Source organism: Apostichopus japonicus, chromosome 15, assembly GCF_037975245.1.
Source record: "Apostichopus japonicus isolate 1M-3 chromosome 15, ASM3797524v1, whole genome shotgun sequence".
Taxonomy (NCBI): Eukaryota; Metazoa; Echinodermata; class Holothuroidea; order Aspidochirotida; family Stichopodidae; genus Apostichopus; species Apostichopus japonicus.
In genome coordinates, this window is record NC_092575.1 from 11,847,149 (window position 1) to 11,867,522 (window position 20,374).

At 38.3% G+C, this 20,374-nt stretch overlaps 3 protein-coding genes across 3 annotated transcripts in view; 2 read left to right on the top strand and 1 right to left on the bottom strand.

The window, feature by feature from the left end:
• The first annotated feature begins 732 nt into the window (after nt 1-732).
• LOC139981226 (uncharacterized) lies at nt 733-4,472 on the top strand. The gene is made up of 3 exons (XM_071993446.1): nt 733-1,109; nt 2,399-2,448; nt 3,457-4,472. Exons 1-3 carry the CDS (start codon nt 819-821, stop codon nt 4,310-4,312), a joined length of 1,197 nt encoding a protein of 398 aa, XP_071849547.1. The 5' UTR covers nt 733-818; the 3' UTR covers nt 4,313-4,472.
• Nucleotides 4,296-12,678, bottom strand: LOC139981227 (iron-sulfur cluster co-chaperone protein HscB-like). The gene is made up of 7 exons (XM_071993447.1): nt 12,233-12,678; nt 11,590-11,686; nt 9,788-9,877; nt 8,645-8,786; nt 8,200-8,247; nt 6,791-6,941; nt 4,296-6,062 (listed from the first exon to the last, which is right to left on the bottom strand). Exons 1-6 carry the CDS (start codon nt 12,655-12,657, stop codon nt 6,844-6,846), a joined length of 900 nt encoding a protein of 299 aa, XP_071849548.1. The 5' UTR covers nt 12,658-12,678; the 3' UTR covers nt 4,296-6,062; nt 6,791-6,843.
• A 2,790-nt stretch (nt 12,679-15,468) lies between these two features.
• The window catches only part of LOC139981622 (sodium/glucose cotransporter 4-like), a 50,658-nt gene continuing 45,752 nt past the window's right edge, over nt 15,469-20,374 (top strand). Inside the window, exon 1 of the mRNA XM_071994149.1 lies at nt 15,469-15,811. Coding sequence (XP_071850250.1) covers nt 15,692-15,811 — 120 coding nt within the window. The 5' untranslated portion in view covers nt 15,469-15,691. The remainder of the gene's footprint in view (nt 15,812-20,374) is intronic.

Consider the following 20,374-nt stretch of genomic DNA (forward strand, 5'->3'; position numbering starts at 1 on the left):
CTTTGAGAATGCATATAACGCAAAGAGCACATAGTTATAACGAATAAAACACATAATAAGCGCGCATGAGAATACGCACGGTTCAGCACTTGTATACCGCTTTATAAGGCACATTGACCTCATGACACTGAAGCCGTTACTGTGGCAGATGTGTACTCACAGTACCTTGTTTTCGACGAAGTAGAAATAAAGCGCCTGTGACAGTGACGTAGGAGTGTGAGGAGTCTCCCCTCGGCGTCCCTGCCCCTACATTTATTGGTACCCATCCCGTTACAACCTACTTCCTCGCACCGATGGTTTCTAATATCAGTGATTTTCGCCAAACGTTTCGTTGCGTATGCGTCAATATTTGCCTCTCTAGTGTTATGGTAAATTAAACAGAACGCATACAGCGCATAGAACGGCTATAACGAACAGAACCCATATGCTAATAAGCGCGCACAAGAACACGCGTCGTCCAGCATTTCCATCATCCATTTGTACAAGCTGACAACGGATTAGAGAGACGGACGTCGCTATGGCTATATGGTAGACTTGCTCCTCATTGGTCAGACGTCTTGTTACGTAGGTTTCGGCAAAGTAGAAATGACGCGATCGTGTTAGAATTCTTCTGTTTCTGTTTCGTTTTATATGATTGACTCTCGGACGGGTTGTCTTGAGAACGATGACGTAACAATGAAATGACATGTATATTTTTTCAACACCAATATACTTGTATTCAGACGTCACAGAAGTCTAGAAGTAACAATGAGACAACGACTAAGTCTGTAAACAAACAAACAGCTCAAACGTTATACGTTGTGCAGGCTCTATTGGAAATGGAAGCTGTTCTAAGCTCTCGCAAGACAAAAACATTGTCTTCGGACCTAATTGTCGATAATTTCCCAGTGATGCGGAAAAATAAGCGACTGGTAATCAAGTTGAAAAGATGTCGACTATGGGTGGGTTCGACAACGTTGCTCCGCGGACAAAAATCTCAGCAGGAAGCGCTAGTTGGCAAACCAACAGATCATTCGAGTCACATAGAACTGCCATCATTACAGAAATATGATAGTCATGTTCTCAATGGAATAAACGAACAGACAAGAACGGATGAGATGTCCGACACGGTAAGAATCCAAACTATAACTTTCTTTTGTTGGCAGTAGCTTAGGCCAAGGAGCAACTGGGCAACACGGCAACAGTGCAGCAATAGGCATGGGCTCTTAAAGGAGAGTCAACATCCAACCAAGCACAAACATATAGTTTGGGCTAGGGTGAGGAAATTTTGAAATGTATCTCTTCTAAATCGACGCCCGAATATGGTACTCCCGGGCTTCATCGATGGAAGACAGGACTGTCATTTTGGTGGGTACCGGGGACGAACTAGACTAAACAGTATGTAGGCCTCAGACATACCTACTTTATACCAATTCAGCTACACATAACAACATTTCTGCTAGACATTTGTAATATACTTTTAGGGGCCCATTCGTTGAACCCAAGGGACATTAAACAGTACAAGGGGCCATTTGACGTACGTGACTGGGCTGATTTCCAAAATACTATATTTAGGCGGCTTGGAGAAAGATTAAAGAAGGGGCCCATCTAGATATCTTGATGAATCATCAATGGACCCTAAAATATACATGGATCTGTTTGGTTTACTGACTTCACGTTTGATTTCAATACTAGCCGCTTCGCCGGCCACCCTCTGCGGAAGGGTATAGTTATATTTTCCGGTACTTGTCACTGGGTCCCCTTAACCTTGGCCTTGATATATTGCTATTTGATTGGAATATCCAAGTATAAGGCATGCCCAGTCTATCCTTCCAAGAACTGTTGTGCATGTATGTGATCCCGTTGTTAGGTCGAGATATGGTGGTTAACAGCGATATGTGACGGAGATTAGATTAGCCGACCAGTTTAGTACTGTATATAGTCTACGAGCAGAATATGATCAGCAGTCATAGTCGCTTAGTTACGAAATAAACGTCTTCCGTTCACTTAGACCAGGTTCATTTTGCGTTGAATTGTGAGGAAAGAACTTTTCTTGGAATTACATTTGACTTTTAAAGAAAATACAAAACTAACTGAAAGCATGATCCGTCTAGATTTAGTGCACCAAAACATGTAACTAAAAAATTAGCTGCAAATATAACTTTGCTGCAGAAAAAGGAACACAATGGACCAATTAAAGACGCTGGCGCAAGACCATCTCTTCGTTTCTACCTATTGATGTTTTCATATGCGTTTTGGTATTATTTTCGGTACCTATCGATAATTCTCTCTCCGGACCCTCTCTTCCGAGAAAATCAGGATCCGACACTTGACTTGACTATTCAATAGTAGGTGAAGTATAAAGACGAACGTTTTCAATAACAATTGATTCTTTTTTCTTTCTTTTTTTCAAAACTAGGACAACGACGAACTTCGCGTCCAAGAAGGGTTTAGTAATAATAGGAAAAGGTAAGCAGAATTTTATAGTTCTCTTTACATGTTAAAAGATTGAAAACGAAAATGATAAACGTACAGTCTTGAAATTGTGAATGCTTGATCGATATCATTGAGTGATAAACATATTTTACTAAGCTCTATATCGTAATCAGGAAACAGAGGAACGGCTGTAAATACTAAACATGCTTGAAATGTTAGGGTCTCGACCAGTGTCCTTTTTCGTTACAAATGAAAGTGTGAGTGTGTGTGTGGGGGGGGGGGGTTGTAGAAACTTCATGCGATTGTCCAGGATTCAGCTACCCCCCACCCCTGGGGTTCTCATGGCACTGGCCATTTACCACCACTTTACCTTGTTTATAGCGTGATTAGTGACTCGCCTTCCCTTCCCCTTCTTGTGTTCAGTAGAACTCTTTTACCATTAGCTTGCGTAAGAGTAACCCTTGCATATCACAGCCCATATTGTTTTCTAAATTCATCTTGGAGAGTTACACTGACTTCCAGACGTATACTGTGGAATAGAATACTGTTCGTATATTGGATGCCAAATCATACATCTTTTTAACACGTGTATGATTTAGAGCTCATAGACAACGGCCACTTGTTTCTTGAAGACTTGGGCGGAGGCGATGTAGGGAGGGGGGTGTAGGGGGATTGGACGAGATAGAACATCTCTCTGAGAAGTTGTGACGAACGTCAACTGCTTCCAATATTTGTAATTAGTTGGCGAATAAGCAGCTTCATCTCGAACCAGTAGTAGGACACATATCACATAAATTGTTGTTTGCTTGAAACTAATGTCACGAGAATCATTTGAACATCTTATTAAGTCTGGACAGAAAAATTTGACTCTTTAAAGAACGCTATTTTCTTCCTTCCTTCCCTATCTTCGTGTTTGCTCATTATCACTTGGACTTTGTTAACAGCACGGTAAATCTAGCAAATCTTGGGGGTTAAAATTTTCCTTTTGAGTACAGTAACTTTAAGTGACTAATAGCACAACTATGTTATTTTTTCCTGAAGGGCGCGGCTTGACGACATCGTATACAGATTACAAAGGCGTATACTAGCAGAATCCTCGGGAAAAGTAACCAGCAAAATAACCATCTCTGACTCAACCGTCCTTCCACTTCACGATCAAAACCCAAGCACAGATGGTGATGACAATAATAATAGGCCTAACTGTACCTCTGCGAACACTTTCTATACTACTCACTGTCCAGGGTTACAAGTGGTCAGTCTGATGAGTAAAACTGGTGAGGATCTAAAACTTGATAGGATTGGAATGAACAGAGAAATCATGGCAGAAACCCAGCATGACGCTATGGTTACACCAACCTCGAGTAAATCTAGGGAAACATCTTCGCATGTTTCGAGTCACGCCGAACTCAACTCAACAGCGAACAACCAGATGTCAGCTTCATTCACAAGTCTGAGTTTCCCTCCATCTGACTGTCAACTCTGTAATCACGGAAAATTCGTTAAAGAACAAGCAAAATCCGAGGCGACATTTCCGAGGAGATTAGAGAACGGATTAAGAAGATGTCACCAGATTATACACCCTTGTATCAAATATGTTTACTTTCCAAACAATCCATGTGCACATTCTCCGAATATTGTATGGCCTCCCTGTATTGACACGACTCGGACCAACGAAGTAAATCAATTGCAGAGCTACTGGACGTTTTCACCAACCCACCAACCCAGTCATAGTGTGCATTGCATGGTGTCAGCATTACCAATACCCACTGCCAACACCAGCATAGTTTTGCCGTGGATACAACAGCAGCAGCGTTCTATTCCAAACGTTGCCTTACCATGGAATATTTCACAAACGAGAACTTTAATAAGGACAGATAAACTTTTGCACACGTCATAACAAGTTTATTTTGTGCTTACATTTAAAATTTGAAACGATGATAAAAATCAATGCAAGTTAAATTATTGGTATACTATTTTACACCTTGATGGACCATTATTGAGATATTTTGATACAAGAATTTTAAAGTAAAAAGCAAATATAATTTAACCACTATTCATGACCTATGTTTCCATTTCTTTATTAACCATTTTAAGGAGTGTATGAGTGAGGTTAAGGAAAAATGAAGTGGGGGTGGGTAGGGGAAGGTAGCTAGGGAAAGTTGAAGCAGTTGGTGAGGAGGGGGAGGTGGGGAGGGGGAGGTGGGGATGGGTAGCTTCCCCCTCGGCCTCCCTCTTCAAACATTTATCAGTACACATACATTCATGACATAATTCATTCCCACCAATGGTTTCTAACACCAATCAGTTTTGAAATATGTGTCCACAAAATTCTGTGTAGGTTCGGGACAGATTCAGTTTGGATCTGGTGCACACCTAGCAGATATAGTATCATTTGTACATAATGTGATGCTCTCACTGAATTTACATTGTGGTGCATAAGGTAAACAATAATTGAAAGATAGTGGCCATGTATTTGCAACATAATGCCTCAATCAACACAAGGTCCTTTTCTCCCCTGAACTCTCTTGCATTGCTCTTATACAAGATTTATTAAATACATTTGTTACCATTTTGTGTTTAAGGGGTTAATCTATCAATAAGGCTGTGATTCCTGGTTACATGGTATGCAAGGTATGCATCTGTCTGGCACAAGAAGTTAAAAGAGGAAAAGAAAAAAAAACAACTTCTAAATAAGAAATCTCTCTAACCTCTAGCTGGACAGGATCAGTTATTACAGTACAGGACTTGCAACTCCGAGGTAACAATGGTTGAATCCAATTCTAATAAAAGATTTCTTTACTTTTTCAAAATTTATTAAGAAAAAATTCCCCCAAGAAAGTTTTCTGTTTATAACCTATACATACACCAGAAGTTTGTGAAGGTCTGTCAAACTTTTGCAACAGCTAAAAACCAAAACCTAGCCTAATTTTAAAGCAAGGTTGTGGAATGTACATTGAAAATATTGGGATCAAGAAGGAGCTAATGTCTTGTCTAATTTACCTTTGTGGACAATAAGTACCGCTGTTTAATGAAGATTCTAATTAGGGCTAACATCTTAAGCAGGAGTCAAAGGTATGAAGCAAACACAGCAAGCGTCTCTAATGTCTATCAGAACAACCCCAAATATGGCAGAAGGTTTGCAAAAAATGGCCACTCATATTCATAATCCAACAATCCCTTTTATACTGCAAACTTAAATTCCTTTTTATATCTGTAAGACTGTGGTATTCAAACCGTTTTTTTTTTGCTTGGCAACTCCTATTTTCACATTCATCTTCTTGAGGACCTTTCAGTGGAAGATGCTCTGGCCAAAGGAATAGGTCTAGGAGGAGGATGATGAGGATGAGGAATCCATCCATTCCCTATTGAGAATTTCTTTGATATGATTAAAGGTGTCCGGTTAATACAAAATGGTGTTATATCTTGCAACTCTTTGCAAGTTACTCATGCTCAAGATTTTTCCACCTTTCTTCCATAAATATTATAAAAAGAAAAAAAAATTCTCCTGAAGTTTGTGCGATCCTCCAGACTGTATCGGCAAAGTGGAGGTTGCAATCCTTTGCAAGGTGTAACAGGATCAGGCTAAACTGCTCACCACTCAGCTATAACATCCGTATTTAGTCTTTGTATTAAAATCCCTGAGATATCTGAGAACGAAAAAATAAATAAAGATATTTGCCAGTTTCTTAGTCAAATTTGTAAGAACATTTTGTATTTTACAAGCAAATAAGAAAATATTCAGTGATAAAGTGTGCAAGGAAGATATATCATCATCTTGCAATTACTTTGCATAAATAAAACGATCAAAACATTTTTGGATAACGTGAAAGAACGTGAAGTAATAACAAGATATTGAAACATAAACCACTAACGGAAATTGCCAGCAAAATTGTTCTGCATCTTAAGAAATTGCTATTCCATCGTAATATTAAAGATACCTAATGCCAACAAATTCTTGCTTCTAAACCAAACTTTTCATGCAATTTGCAGAATAAAACGCTACCAGAATGGACAGGTGATCCCATATCAAACATGCCCTCTGTATGGTGGGACATTCCCGCTGATACAACTTCCATGAACCAAGATGCTTTAAATTCACAATTGATATGATGATATTGTCCTGAGATGGTGAGCGCAGAGAACTGACCGGTATCTGTGAATTTGCTATAACCAGTGGCATAGCCTGGAGGGGATGGAAGGTGGTAGGGGAGTGGAGGGGTCATCTAACAGGAGATCCACATTTTGAGCCCCTTCCTTTCCCTACCCCCCCCCCCCCCAACCATAAGGACCTAAAAATTCTACAATTCTAGCAGTATTACCAAAGACATCCTCATAAATTGTTCTCATGTGAAAGCTCAACTGCCACAAAACTTACATTTTCCACTTGCTCACTTCTTCCAATATGTGGCAGCCATTTGTCTGGTTCGACTAAACCGTGGATGTACCAAGCTTGTCTCTGACTTTGTCGTCAATGTTGGCATAATACTTCAACCTCATGAGCACCTCTCGTGCCTTTTCATAGTTTTCTGTGAAGAGAAGTTAAAAGTGACTCAAAAATTTTTTAAATTCAAAAAAGAATAAGAGAAACTTTCTTAATACAAAGCTGCATTTTGCGGACTTTCTATCCCATCGACAAAGCCATGTAATATTGACACACCACTGTATACCCATCAATGAAACCTATCTGTAGCCACAATGTAGGTTGTACAAATTGATTAAACCATTTAGTTTATTACAGAAAAAGAGAAAGTTTTTGTATTTTTAAAAGAAAGATTAAACGTCCAAAGTTTTTCAAGTTTATTTCCATCTAACTTTAATCTTCATTGTGCAGTTTCGGTGCACAAGTGTCACAGTTGTTGTCGCGTAATTTATCTTCCCCATTACCATCCAGAATGGTATCATCTGATCATAGCAAATCCATCACATGATGTGGATTAAGAAGAAACTTGAATTCTGAACAAGAGAAGTCACTGGCGTTCTGTTTCTCGCTCTCTCATTCTAATGTATACTATACTACTGTACACAACTGAAGAAAGTTAAAAGTTCAATTTAAAATTTCTAACTGCTAGCTTCAGCTATGTAAAAGAAGAAGGACGCCCTCAATCCTGGATCAATCATGAAGTATTCATAGTAACATGTTGATGCAACTTATCTCACAATTGGTACTTACACAATATACAATGGCAATACAAAACCAGAAAAGAATGTTTTAATAAAAACATCTCACATGCTAAGTTCAACTAACTTGTGCTCTTTGAGTTATCGTGTATACAAGCCAATGATCCCCAGCGAAAAATCCATCCCACCCATTAAAAAAAATTTGACGCACACTTTTGGGTGTTGACCCATAGATTGGGAATCTTCACTGTAAAGTAAAAGCACCACTGCTATTCAAATCCAAACGAATACTTTATGAGACAAATCAGTGGCTTATATATCTATCTGGTACTGCATAGCAAAAGGGACCAGTCTGCTAGGTAAATTATGCAAAAATGTAGAACAGGTTTTGTATACAAACCCATATTCTTCATACCAATTCCAATATGCTGAACTCACATGTAGCACTTTGTACATCATCCCCCGCAAATCCCATGTGGGTTTATAAATATTCTTGCAAATATTATATTCTTCACACATTTTGAATTTTGATTTTTTAGATGGGTGAACTCCCTTTCTTATTTGTCTTATTGTAGACTTACAGAGGCTTCAATCATTTGGGTGGCATGTGGGAGATATAAATAGAATAATAAAAAAACAGAAAAGAGAAACAGAAAAGTACTCAACTGCTTTCAAATTCAATGGAGAGTTCCTTCATTAAGCTCTTCAGTTTTTCTACAAAAGTAAACAAAAACAAAAACAATCAAAGATACTGTACATACACAAATCATCTACAAAGTAGAAATGATCTTGAATGGCAGTCATTTCATGAGAAGTAGGCCCATTACAGAGTCCCACCCCCATTGTGTTTGAACCGCTGCACATGAAATATTAACCAATTTTATCATTGAGCAAAATGTAGTTTATGAAACACTTATCTACTAAGAAAAAGTCCTGCCCAGAAACATAGTATTTTTTAACATATTACGAACAGAATTCTTTAACCTGAAAATCCCTATGTAAAACTCAAACACTATATTTATTCTCTGTAGTTACCAAAGCTAAACTAGAATGAAACCGGTGTGATGTTATAGCTGCACACTGACCAGAAAAATCTTCTGTTTAATGATACCTGCGTTAACATCTCCGATCTTCTTGATTTCATCGAGGTCATTTAGTTCTGAGAGTTTTTCATTCAGTTCCATTATCTCCATGAGAAACGAGGGATCTACATCCGAGTCCCCCTCCTCGACTGGGTACCCTGCTAGCTCCAACTGTGAAATTGGAGATGGTATCAGTTAATTAAAGATACAACCCGGGACCAGTCAAGAAGGATTTACCAGTAATATGATGGGGTGCACACAATCGCACAACCGGTACCAACACAAAAATGCAATGGGCAAGGATATCAGATCTATACAAATCATGGAATGAGAATGGATGCTGGAGGCCATATACCACAAGTTTAAGTAATTTACACTTTTTGAATAATTATTTTCACAAGCCAATGCATCTCAATTCAACACACACAGTCAAGAATACATCAATTCCTTGGTATAAAAAAATACAATAACAACAGCTATAAATATGACCTCTGAATATGACCTTTGGAAGTGGCTGAGGTCAAATAGTAGATTGTTAAAAATTACTCGATATTGCAGTGCACCAATGCAGTCCATCCCCAGGAGCACTAACTGCCTAAAGCAAAGCATTGAGTTAATGTGGCAACACGACATCTCCACCGGTCCTGTCTGCTGTATGGTTTTGGAAGCAAAAAAATCTTTCATTTTCATTAGAAGGGGAAGAAATTTTGCTGGGAGATAAGTTCATGGCAGCTACAGGAATAACAATATTCATCAGCATTTCAAGGATATTATGTTCACAATGATATATATTTTGAAATAATTAAATGATGTCGGTATCAGAATTTTCACTGTCGATTTGTCCGTTATCATCACAATGCATTGACGTCATCCCAAACAATGTTTTATATTTTAATTCTATTATATATTTATTATTAAGTATTTAATTATAAATTTCATATCATATTTTAATATTTTATTTTGGTAAAAATGGTGCTGATAAAAGGCATAGAAATTGCAATTTACTATCCCTTTAACAATATTTTCTATATAGAAAGAAAATCATGATTATTGTTGCAGGTATGGCTTGAGATCATGATAATTAATACAAATTTTAGCAAAATAAGCAACCACAAAAAAATGAATGAACCATGGTTGAAGTTTAAGAGAACCATTTTATGTTCTTCGCTTACCATGTAAAGACCTCTGGAAAGTGGACGAAGCAATGTACGGTATGCTTTGTTCACCGCGGATGACTGACCAGCTGAGAATGACTGCTCTCTCTATCAAAAAAAAATAACCCCAAAACATTAAAACTGCGATAATTACGAAGCAGAAATACTACGGCTACTGTAGTCAAATGACAAGGGAATTATTATGATCGTGACCAGCCAGAATTCATTGGACATTACTTTCTCTGGTTGCCTACTAGTTTTCAAAAGTATCTTTCTTCCACCAATATGAAAAATAAGTTTGCTACAGCTCTACAGTACTCCAACTGTGCTAGTTAGCTTAAATTAAATTGCAACAACCCGAGGTATTCTCATTTGCTTATGTATAATAGCATGTTGGTCTTTTTATGAATCATATATATATTACTATCTACTAACCACATTAAAGTTATTTCCTGCAATATACCCACACAATTGTATGTAAATTTGCGAATAAAACAGCGCAACATAATATAAAAAGAAAATTGTGATCTATAGTATTTTACCATATTGTTTGTATGATACAGTTTGTAAGACCTAACACACAATGACACGCATCTGAGAATAGTCATCTATGTCCCTATGTTATTAACATTTCCAACCAATTGGTTCATAGGAGAGGGCATGAGGAAGCATTTCCCGATATGTACAAACAAATTATTAATTTTGTTTGTATTTGTTCTTACAAATTGTTTTCTCTTTAAATGTGAAATTGTGCATGAATACTCCAGTGCTTTGCTCAGAGTTCAAGGACTGGACATTTTGTCCATGGTGGTCTTCAGTTTCTATACTAAACTAAATGTACAAAAGAAGGGCTTGAACCATTGATCCTTCAAAGTAAACATAAAGAAACCAATTGTACCATTTCGATTCTTGATTAAGTTTTCCTACATTTCTTCAAATCCTACTTTCTTTAATGTCTGATTTTGTCTTTCGCTGCAATCAAATTTCTTTGTGACTAGATGGACAGAATTAGGATTACTGCTATTGCTTGTGCAAATCAAGCAATGGACTCCGCACCTCTGTGGAGATGAATAGTCTCAACTGCATTTACTGCGTGGAAGCACTCTCAGATAAGCAATTAATCACAATGATGCAATCACTGAGCTATCAGACTACAATTAAACATCAAACCATTTAAAGCCAATCTTGGACATCAAACCAAAAAAGAAGCAAAAACTTGTTGAAATGAAAACTATTTGTCTCTTCTAAATTCGTACTTAGGGAGCAGATAATGTGGGATTCTTGACAAATCAGATGAACAATAGGCTTACCCTAGGCTGCTATTATTGATTCCTTCAAGACAGAGGGATCTTAGATTGCAATTCTACAACAGTTCAGATGTTAGGTTTCTTCTGAATGGAACTTTATGCAAGGTCACTTTAACATTTCTGTGCGCAACTGTAGACGTTCACAATTATTAAAGTGATACTCTGGTTAAATCAAGCTCATCCATGGAGGAAAGATAAATACTCCTGAAAAAGATTGTCTCTAGTTTCAGAACACCAAAAATAGCAACAGCAACAATGAATGGCATTAAGGTTTCAATGCTTGCAAATGAAAACTAAAATTTCACTTAGATTAAAAATTTTTGTGGTGCACTTTAGTTTCTGTATTTCACTGAGTGATTCAAAACATGCATAACTTTATAATTAGGAGTGCTCATTTAAATGACTGTAACCACATGCAAACGCCTTAGTTAAATTGAGTGGTAGGCTACTCCAATTCAGTGTGAATACAAATAGTTTATTAGTAATAGTAATAATATTAGTAAAATTACTTACCTCAGATTTTTGACTAAATCTATCAGGATGCAATTTACTTTGAAGTTCTCTGAAGAATTTCTGGAGCCTTGAAACATCCAAATCATAGTTTGTCTTACTACGGAAAGAAAGTAAAAGGAATGTTAAAATATGTGGACTATCAACCTTAAAAGGAATAGAAAGGTGTTTTGGGCTTTGATGATGGCAATAACCTCAGCTATGAACAGGGCAGCATATGTATGGTTCTGAACTTGCACCCTTCATATGACAGCATATCCAACACCTTGACAAATTTGTACTAACTTGTAAACATTTGATTTGAGGCCTTTGAAGTATTGATGTTTTCCCACTTAGTAAACTGTGTTTCAACTGGTTGGGATTTGAGATTTGCACTAATATTAAGTCTTGTCCAGATGTGGGCTACTCTTAGTACTGTAGGCCTAGGCCTATGATACTTGATAAGTTAATGATGCAGACATCTTATTAATACTAATAGTATTACTATTCCTAACAACTTAACACTTCTTGTTACTGTTAGGCCCAACAATAAGTACTTGTAATACAATGTCCTAAGAAGTTCAGTGATAGTAAAAACGACAAAATGACCCTAAGTCAGCCTAAGTCTAATTGTCACTGTAACTAAGGATACTGATGTTTCTCCCACCATTCCATTCGTTGAAAGTGCGATATGTTCTCATCCACTGGTTGAATCCCATGGCAACTGAAGCAAAAGAATGGTGACTTCTGAAACTGATCGTTGCTAAGTACGGCGTTACAATTCCAACACCGACTGGACGTTGAGCACAGCCGTCGTTGGACCATCCATATGCTTGAGGCACGAATCGAAAGACCCTGGCTACGGTCTAACGTTAGGCCTACACCATTTAAACTTGAAATTAGACATTTCTGTACCATGTTTACTTTTGGAACTGATTCCCTGTTCCCTATATCGGCACTGTAATAACGTGCTGCCGTGATGTTACAGCTACTATCTAATGTTCCACGCGATTTTTGTGAACAGGAAGGGTAAATTCTTTCGTTAATTCTCGTAAATAATATTGCGCGTCTCAAGCTGATGGGGGCCGCCATGATTGACCGAATTGAAGTTAGCAGTACAACAAAGCTGAATTTCAACCGATGTCAATTCGGTCAAAGACACGAAGCTAAGGTTGTGCGTGCCATGATTGACCGAATTGAAGTTAGCAGTGCAACAAAGCTGAATTTCAACCGATGTCAATTCGATCAAAGACACGAAGCTAAGGTTGTGCGTATGTGAAGAGGGAATGGAAAGCATGCAGGGATTACCAAACTGATGAATAAATACATCTTTGGCTCACAGTATATCTTCAGAATGTGAAAGCTACTGAGACAAGCTGTTGTAAATTGATGAACTAATTTAAACATTTGAGTTCATACAAACTAAACAATGTCTACAGTGTATAAAGGCTACATTGTCTACAATAATCTTGCAATTAATAGGGAAATAGGGAATTATGCGATAGATGAAGCGATTGGTAGCGTTTCATAAATAGATAACACCGAGTAACTAATTTATTTGTGACATGCTACCCGTGCTACTTAAATTCCACACGATTTCTATGAGTCATGTTCATGCCACATTGAAGGAAATATTTTTATCCCATTAAATATTGCCATGGTTGTACATTCACCCTGGATGGGATGGGGTGGGGGAGGGGGGATAGCTCAATTTTCAGGAGTATAGTGGGACTAGCATGTGCCTTTGATTTCATTTCTTTCTTTTGGATGATAAGTTATGTCAATCATCTCTCTTTGCTGAGAGATTGCGCAATGATCTGTGACGTCATAAACGGACTACACGTTTAACTTTTGTTTTCCTTTCCTTAAACTTGGAAAGATTAAATAGCCTCAGGAAATAATTCACGTATGTGACGAGATGTTATTTTAGGGCCTATGTTTGTATGGAATGGTTAAATTAAACAGTAATTTGAACTATGGAAGGGTCGTAATGGCATCAGTGAAAATAAAATCAGAAACAGTTGAAACGCAAAGGGAGTTTAATGTGTTGTGCATGTATGACATATTAAATTCTTGCGCAAGGTACAAATAAGTTAGATAAAATTTTACTATATTGTATCTGGCAACAACGAAACATCTAGGTACCGTAGGAAAATGAGGAACAAGGTCAAGGTGTTTCACCAGGCTCTGTATACTGTTTAGGATTAATCTTAGAATTCTTTATCCCCTTCACTTTTAGACCGATATCTTTTAAAATTTTTCAAACATTGGCGGGAACTACATTTTCGAATATGAGTATGAAGGTCTCCTCTTTCTATCGTAGGTTGTCCTTACAAATTTCGTTTATTCATTTGTCCTTTGCGTCATGTGATGAAATTGATGTGGGAAATCTAAATTTGATTTGATGAATGTTGCCCTCTATTTTTTTTTTTTAGCGTTGCACGTCTTTTGCTCTTGAAATTAAGTGGACGCAAACCAAATCATCAGCTGTTACCATAGAGATCTGTTAAAATTAACAACCCCATGGAATACTCTTTGCATGTGTGACATACATCATGGGTTTAAAAGTCGTTCCAATGGGATGCCTTTTTGGCAATCTGTGATGTCATATTGAGAGGCGCATGTAAACATCCTTGACTCTGAAATCATTGCCATCATTTAAAGTATGTATGTATGTATTTTAGATACTCCTGCAAGCAGGAACTCGCGAAGAAGCCTCATTGGCTTATCAAAGCCGCAAGCTGACCGAAGTCAGTCACTTACATTCATATTTAACGTCCACGATGATGAATTGTCAATTGTCAACAACTCTGTAACTGGACGATCTTGGAGAGACTCGAACCAAGTTGTAGTAAGAACTTGGCAGAAATTTATACAGCATTTGCAAAGGCCATTTCTCCTAAAGAATATAAACAACGTACAAATTACGAAATCAATTAGAAAAAATCAAGCATAAATGGCCTGGTTGTTTAAACTTGCTCAAGTCGTTAGTCTTGCGTGTGAAAGAAAATTACAACTATGATATTTTCCGAACAGAAAAAAGACTTTAGTTTTGTTAGCAGTGTGGGGAAAGTTGTTCATTGCGTGTATCTCCATCACAGTTATCAATGATGATATCTGGGTTATCTTCTCCTTAAAGTATAATTTGAAAAAAAGAAAAAAAAATGTAGGTGTTTGTTGTATCCTGTTCGCTTGTTGCTGAGAACCTATTTTTTTTCTCTTTAATTTCCCTTCGGTTCGTTTTTATTAAACCAACAAAGTTAAACTACAGGCAAAAACACACAACAAGAGCAGTACTCAACAAGCCCCCCCCCCCCCAAAAAAAAAAGAAAGATGTAGCCAAAGTTTTATTTTGATCTATTTTGGAAATGTTGGCAAATCGTTTCTGCTTCAACTATCATATTCATTTTTGGCATAATCTATTGCACCCGGGATTGTGTTTTACCCAAAATGGCCGCCCATGTAAAATATGGCAAAGTATTCGCAGGGTAGTGCTTGTCTCTTTTTTGTTTTCTTATTTTGCTCGTTGTTTTTTGTTTTGTGTTTGTATGTCTGTGAATGAATAATTTTTGCATATCTCCTTGTTCTATTGAAGTTTTATGGGGTTTTTTTAGGCGGGTGGGGGAGGACGATGGCCGCCCATGTTAAGGGAGGGGTGATTAAAAACAACTTGTCAAAGTACAACACCAGATCTGTCAAAACTTAACACCCCTGTGTGTAAAAATCGATCAGTCCATTTCTCGTACATTACTCTGTAAAGTAGTGTTTTTCTCACGCCCTACTGCGATGATCAGCAGCGAACCGTGCACTACGGTAAAAATACAAAACTTCCTCCTGGTATTCTCGCTTGTCGTGTCTGCTCCTTGTTGACCTGTTATCAGATTTGTTTGTTACATTTTCGTGGACGATACCAATTTGTGTTGATCGTCTAGTCTTCACATGTATGGGAGGGCGTGTACATAGGAACTACAGTGTATACATATACCACACTCATTTGATGATCAGAGTATACATGTACGTAAATGTTGTAAGAGCTGATTGAAGTAGTGGAAGTTTTACATGCATATACCGACCCACCGCTTTCATTTCATCCCTGGGACGTTATATTTCAGGTAGTCGCGCCAAAATGTCGTCTGAGCAGTCAACAACGGGAACCGAAACTGTAGAAGATGATATCAACTTGAATGCGCTGGATATTGTGATAATTATCCTCTACTTTATTGGAATTTTACTGGTTGGATTATGGGTAAGCCAAAAATCGATACCGTGTCTGTCACAGGGCCGCAACCACGAAACTGTGATTAGGGGGGGGGAGGGGTTAGCCCCCTAAAAATAAAATCAGAGGGACCCCCATTGCCAGACAGAATAATGCATAGTCCTAGCGTGTAGTAAACAATTAGTAACATGTATTGGGTGGTACTACCTAAACATTCGAAAATTCTTCAAAGGTTGCAAAGTTTTGCACCATTTTGCGTCTAAGCACTCTGCATTTTGCCAAATTTTCTGAAAGGGGAGGGTAAACCCCTCATTTATACCCCTTCCTCGGACAACGTAACACCTTAGCTCCCCCACCCCCGCCCTTCCTACAAAAATGGTGGTTTTCGTCCCTGGACTGTCATGGTTATTGATTATATGCAGGCTGACATGTTATTCCACTATCGGATTGAGTGTGACAAAGTCTTTCCAATATCTGAACAGATTTATTAAAGGTTACCAATATTTGCCTCAAAAGTTTGCAAACGTTTTCCAGTTCCTGAAGGGTTTGACCAAGTTCAATTATCTTATTCCCTGATATTCGTAGAGGGGAGGGGAGGGGGGTGGAGATTGACGACATCATATCTTACCGTATTCTTTACTACATTTCATGAGATTTCAGTGTCTAGTTTTTATCGCAATTCACGATTTTAATGAATTTTGCAGCCGTTCATTCTTTGATTAGAGTTGGATGACTCATTGCACCGAAGCGTTGGGTGAGTCTTTCGTAGAATTCCGGATCTCATGTAATTCTTCGAAAACTCTGATTACTGAGTCGTATACCGCATACGATACTTGCATGCATGGTATGGGTGTGGTAGAGAGAGAGGGGGGGGGGGGCTGATAGGTGCCTAAGACGGAGAGAACTGTCGGCAGATATAATGAATGAGTCTATAGTTTAGCCATGGGTGATGAGTCTTTCTTGTAAGTATATGCTCCCTCTGGAAAACTTCGGGTAACAGACATGTAATGTTGCTCAACACAGGCAGAGAAAACGACATGATCAACATTGCTAGGTGAATCTCTCATTTAATAAACGGGCTGTCATAATATTGCGTAAGGGGGTGTTTAGTTATATTCAGTTGTACGACTTCACCAAACTGCCAAGGATAGCTGCTCAACACATGAGGCGTAGGAAGGTACTTTTGAGTGGGGGGGGGGGGGGGCTGAAGACTGATGGCCGGCCTAGGGAGGAGTCTATGGGGAGGGGGTGTCCCCCTCCCCTTTGGATTTTTTTTTTGTATTTCCAGGTGGCCTCAGATGCAATTTGGTGCAATATAGCACACTTCAACACCCACTCCATTTTGTAAATAATTTTGCATTTTCACCTGGCCTCAGATGCAATTTGGTGCTCCAAATAAGATTTTTTCTCATTTGGAAATGAAAAAGGGGTTTTCTGACTTGCGAAGCGGGGGGGGGGGCGGAATGATACTTCCGCCCTTCATATTTTTCACTGGGGGGCTGGCGCCCCCAGCCCCCCGGTTTTTACGCCCTTGTGACTTGGTGATGTCACTAACCATCCTTTGCGAGATGGACACCAGTCTATTGCAGAGTACCGATGTATGTAGATGTAAGATCCTCCACAGCTAGTGCACTGTATACCTACAATGAGTTCTTGACTAAGAACTTGTGTAATGTGTTTAGTACTCAGAGCGTAAGTTCGTACATTGAAAGTATATACTCCGACTGTGCGTTGCGTCCCCTAAGGCTATAGCGGAACAGTTTCTTGGCAGTGTTTCAATTTACCAAACCAGCGTTCTCTAACTGTAGGGTCCCTCCACCTTCGATTCACCTTCAACTTGTCTCTAGAGGGGTATTACAGTCGGGTTAAAAGGGAAGAAATATAGTGACCTTAGCAAGTTTCAAAGCGCTGAAACAAACAGTTCTGTAAGCTTGACAGTTATATTGGAAGATTTGTCTGTACTATGTTTTGTTCACTTATATGATGACATGCCATATAGACGAGCGAGACCAGTCTTTCAACGAATGCTTTGTATACCGAACGCATAGTCAGGATCACATAGCTTCACGAAGTGACACCAAAGAAACACACAGACCGCAATACAGGTCACATTAGTTTAATTGTTTGATAGATTTTATTTAAAACTGAATGAAGAATGAATTACAAAAAGGTCGGTCGAGATATTCCAGTAGTGTCGTGTATATTTTACTATAGTAACATAAGACAGTGGTTAATTTCCTTCTCATGTTTTGATAGCTTCTTTGAAATGAGTAATACCAATGTTCTTTATAGTGTTGCTGTTTTAAAGAATATTTCGAGAATATTTGCCATTTCATTGATTGTTTGGATCCAACCCTGCATGTTGCTTGAACTTTAGCATGTGTTGAATTACGACTTAAGCTGGTTAGAGACCCAGATGCATTAATTTTTGGAAAGAATTGTTGTTGAATGGTTATTAAAGTTAAGAAGTAAGATATCAATTGTTGTCTTTATGTTGCATGTATTAAGTATGTACTGCAGAGGAACTAACTTGCATTAAGTCGAGGGTGTATACACCTATTAACAAACCTAGTTTTGTTTCTGGGGTATAGAAATGTTCACTTTTAAAATAAATGTCCTTTTCAAGGCATAAATATATACATCAGCATTATACATTTTTTTTTTTTGGCGAAGACAAAAGTAATATATGAAGGCGATGGTAATTACGTGTATGTGTGTGCGTATATGGCAAGCCATGTGGAACAAACACTGCATAATATATCAGCATATTAATCGTAATTTATATGCGTATTAATTGGAATATATATACGCGTATATATTATTAGCCAATCATATGGCCCAAATATATCCGCTTATTAATTCGAATATATACACGTATTAATTCGAATATATACACGTATTAATTCGAATATATACACGTATTAATTCGAATATATACACGTATTAAATAGAATAAATATGGGGATTAAATCCAATATATGCACGGATTAATTAGAATATACACGAAAACACATTTCCGCTCTTGCTGTGTACAAATACCAACGATAAATGTTTTGGCGGGCTCGCGAGATCGCTTAGTAAAGCGAAACTTTACACATGTACAACACATATATATTCGAATTCATACGCGTATATATTCGAATTAATACGCGGATATATTATGCGGTGTTTGTCCCACATGGCTTGCCATATGCGTACGTGTGTGTAATTGCCTGCATGTGTCGCTCTGGCTCGCAAGCATGATAACTCCGGCCAAGCGTAGCTTGGATATAATTATGTTTCACATTTGGTATTTAGATTCCCCTAAATAGGTTATTGGCTGCCTTTTTTATGGAGCGAGGGCAAAGGTCATTTTGGGTGGGTGGGGAATTCTTGATCCCTCACTGATATAGGTAGGGTCATGAACCTTCAGGAAATGGCGTCCTGGGTCACGAGGAGTTGTTTAATTCTAAGCCGACTGAATATCAAAAACCTGGACGATTGTTTCCCGACTGACGCGGGAGGTGGGCGGTAGCATCATCCCCATCCCTCGCCTCATATCCCCGTGCGCACGCCCCTGCTCATCCACATAACAATATACGTGTGCCAGGATATATTGTGTCATGGTCTGTCGAGTGAACTTACACGCACTACTAGAAGTGTCTGTATAGCATAACAGACTATACCGTTCCGGTATCTAACTTCAGTTTATTAAACCCGAATAGATCCATTTTATGATCCATGTGCTCTTGCTTCTTACATCGTTGCGACTACTTGATTGTTTGCAACCTATTTTAATGGCTATCCAGGGTGCGCACTGTATACAGTACGTGTTTGTTGAGGATGCCTCTGTAAAGACATTTTCAATTGGAATTAGGTCTAAGTTATTTGGGATTTTTGAAACTAAATGGGTATCGTATCAGTCACGTTTCAATTCGTGTGGCCCGGAACAGGCCTCTTGTCAACCAGCGCGGTATTGCGTAACGGTGTATAAACGGGGTTCACTGTACCAGGGAAAAATCAGAGCTTGACAAGGAAAATATATTTTGTTTACTCCTGCACAAGTGCACATAATAGTAGTAGCAGCTATTCCGTTACGCCATATACACTTAATCTATATACCTATTCACTAATAAGGTTTATCAAGTCCAAGAAATTGTTAAGGCAGGTTTTTGAGCTGATTTTGATGATGTTTTCCATGCTATATCTATTTCATAGTTCATATTGAAATATCGCAAGAGTTGTAAACGAGTCACCTCATTTTAAAGGTCGACTCGCGTCATTACACTAGTGATTATAGTTCTTGACTCGAGTTACGGGGTGAGTGTGGGGAGTGGGAGGAGGCTGGGTGGGACGAACTGGTTTGATTTACCGCTCTTCTTTTTGAACTTAAGTGACTCGAGTGATGACTCGTTTACCAACACTGTGATATCCAATGTATATTTTATGTCATTAACTTAACTACAGTCAAGTTGTATTAACTTAACTATAGTCAAGTTGTATTGAAAGTTGAAACTACAGAATTGAAATTTTAAGTTGATTTTTTTTCTCACTTTGCTCACTTCATACTCATATATTTAGTATAAAATAAAATATAGGTCGGGGGAGGGGTTG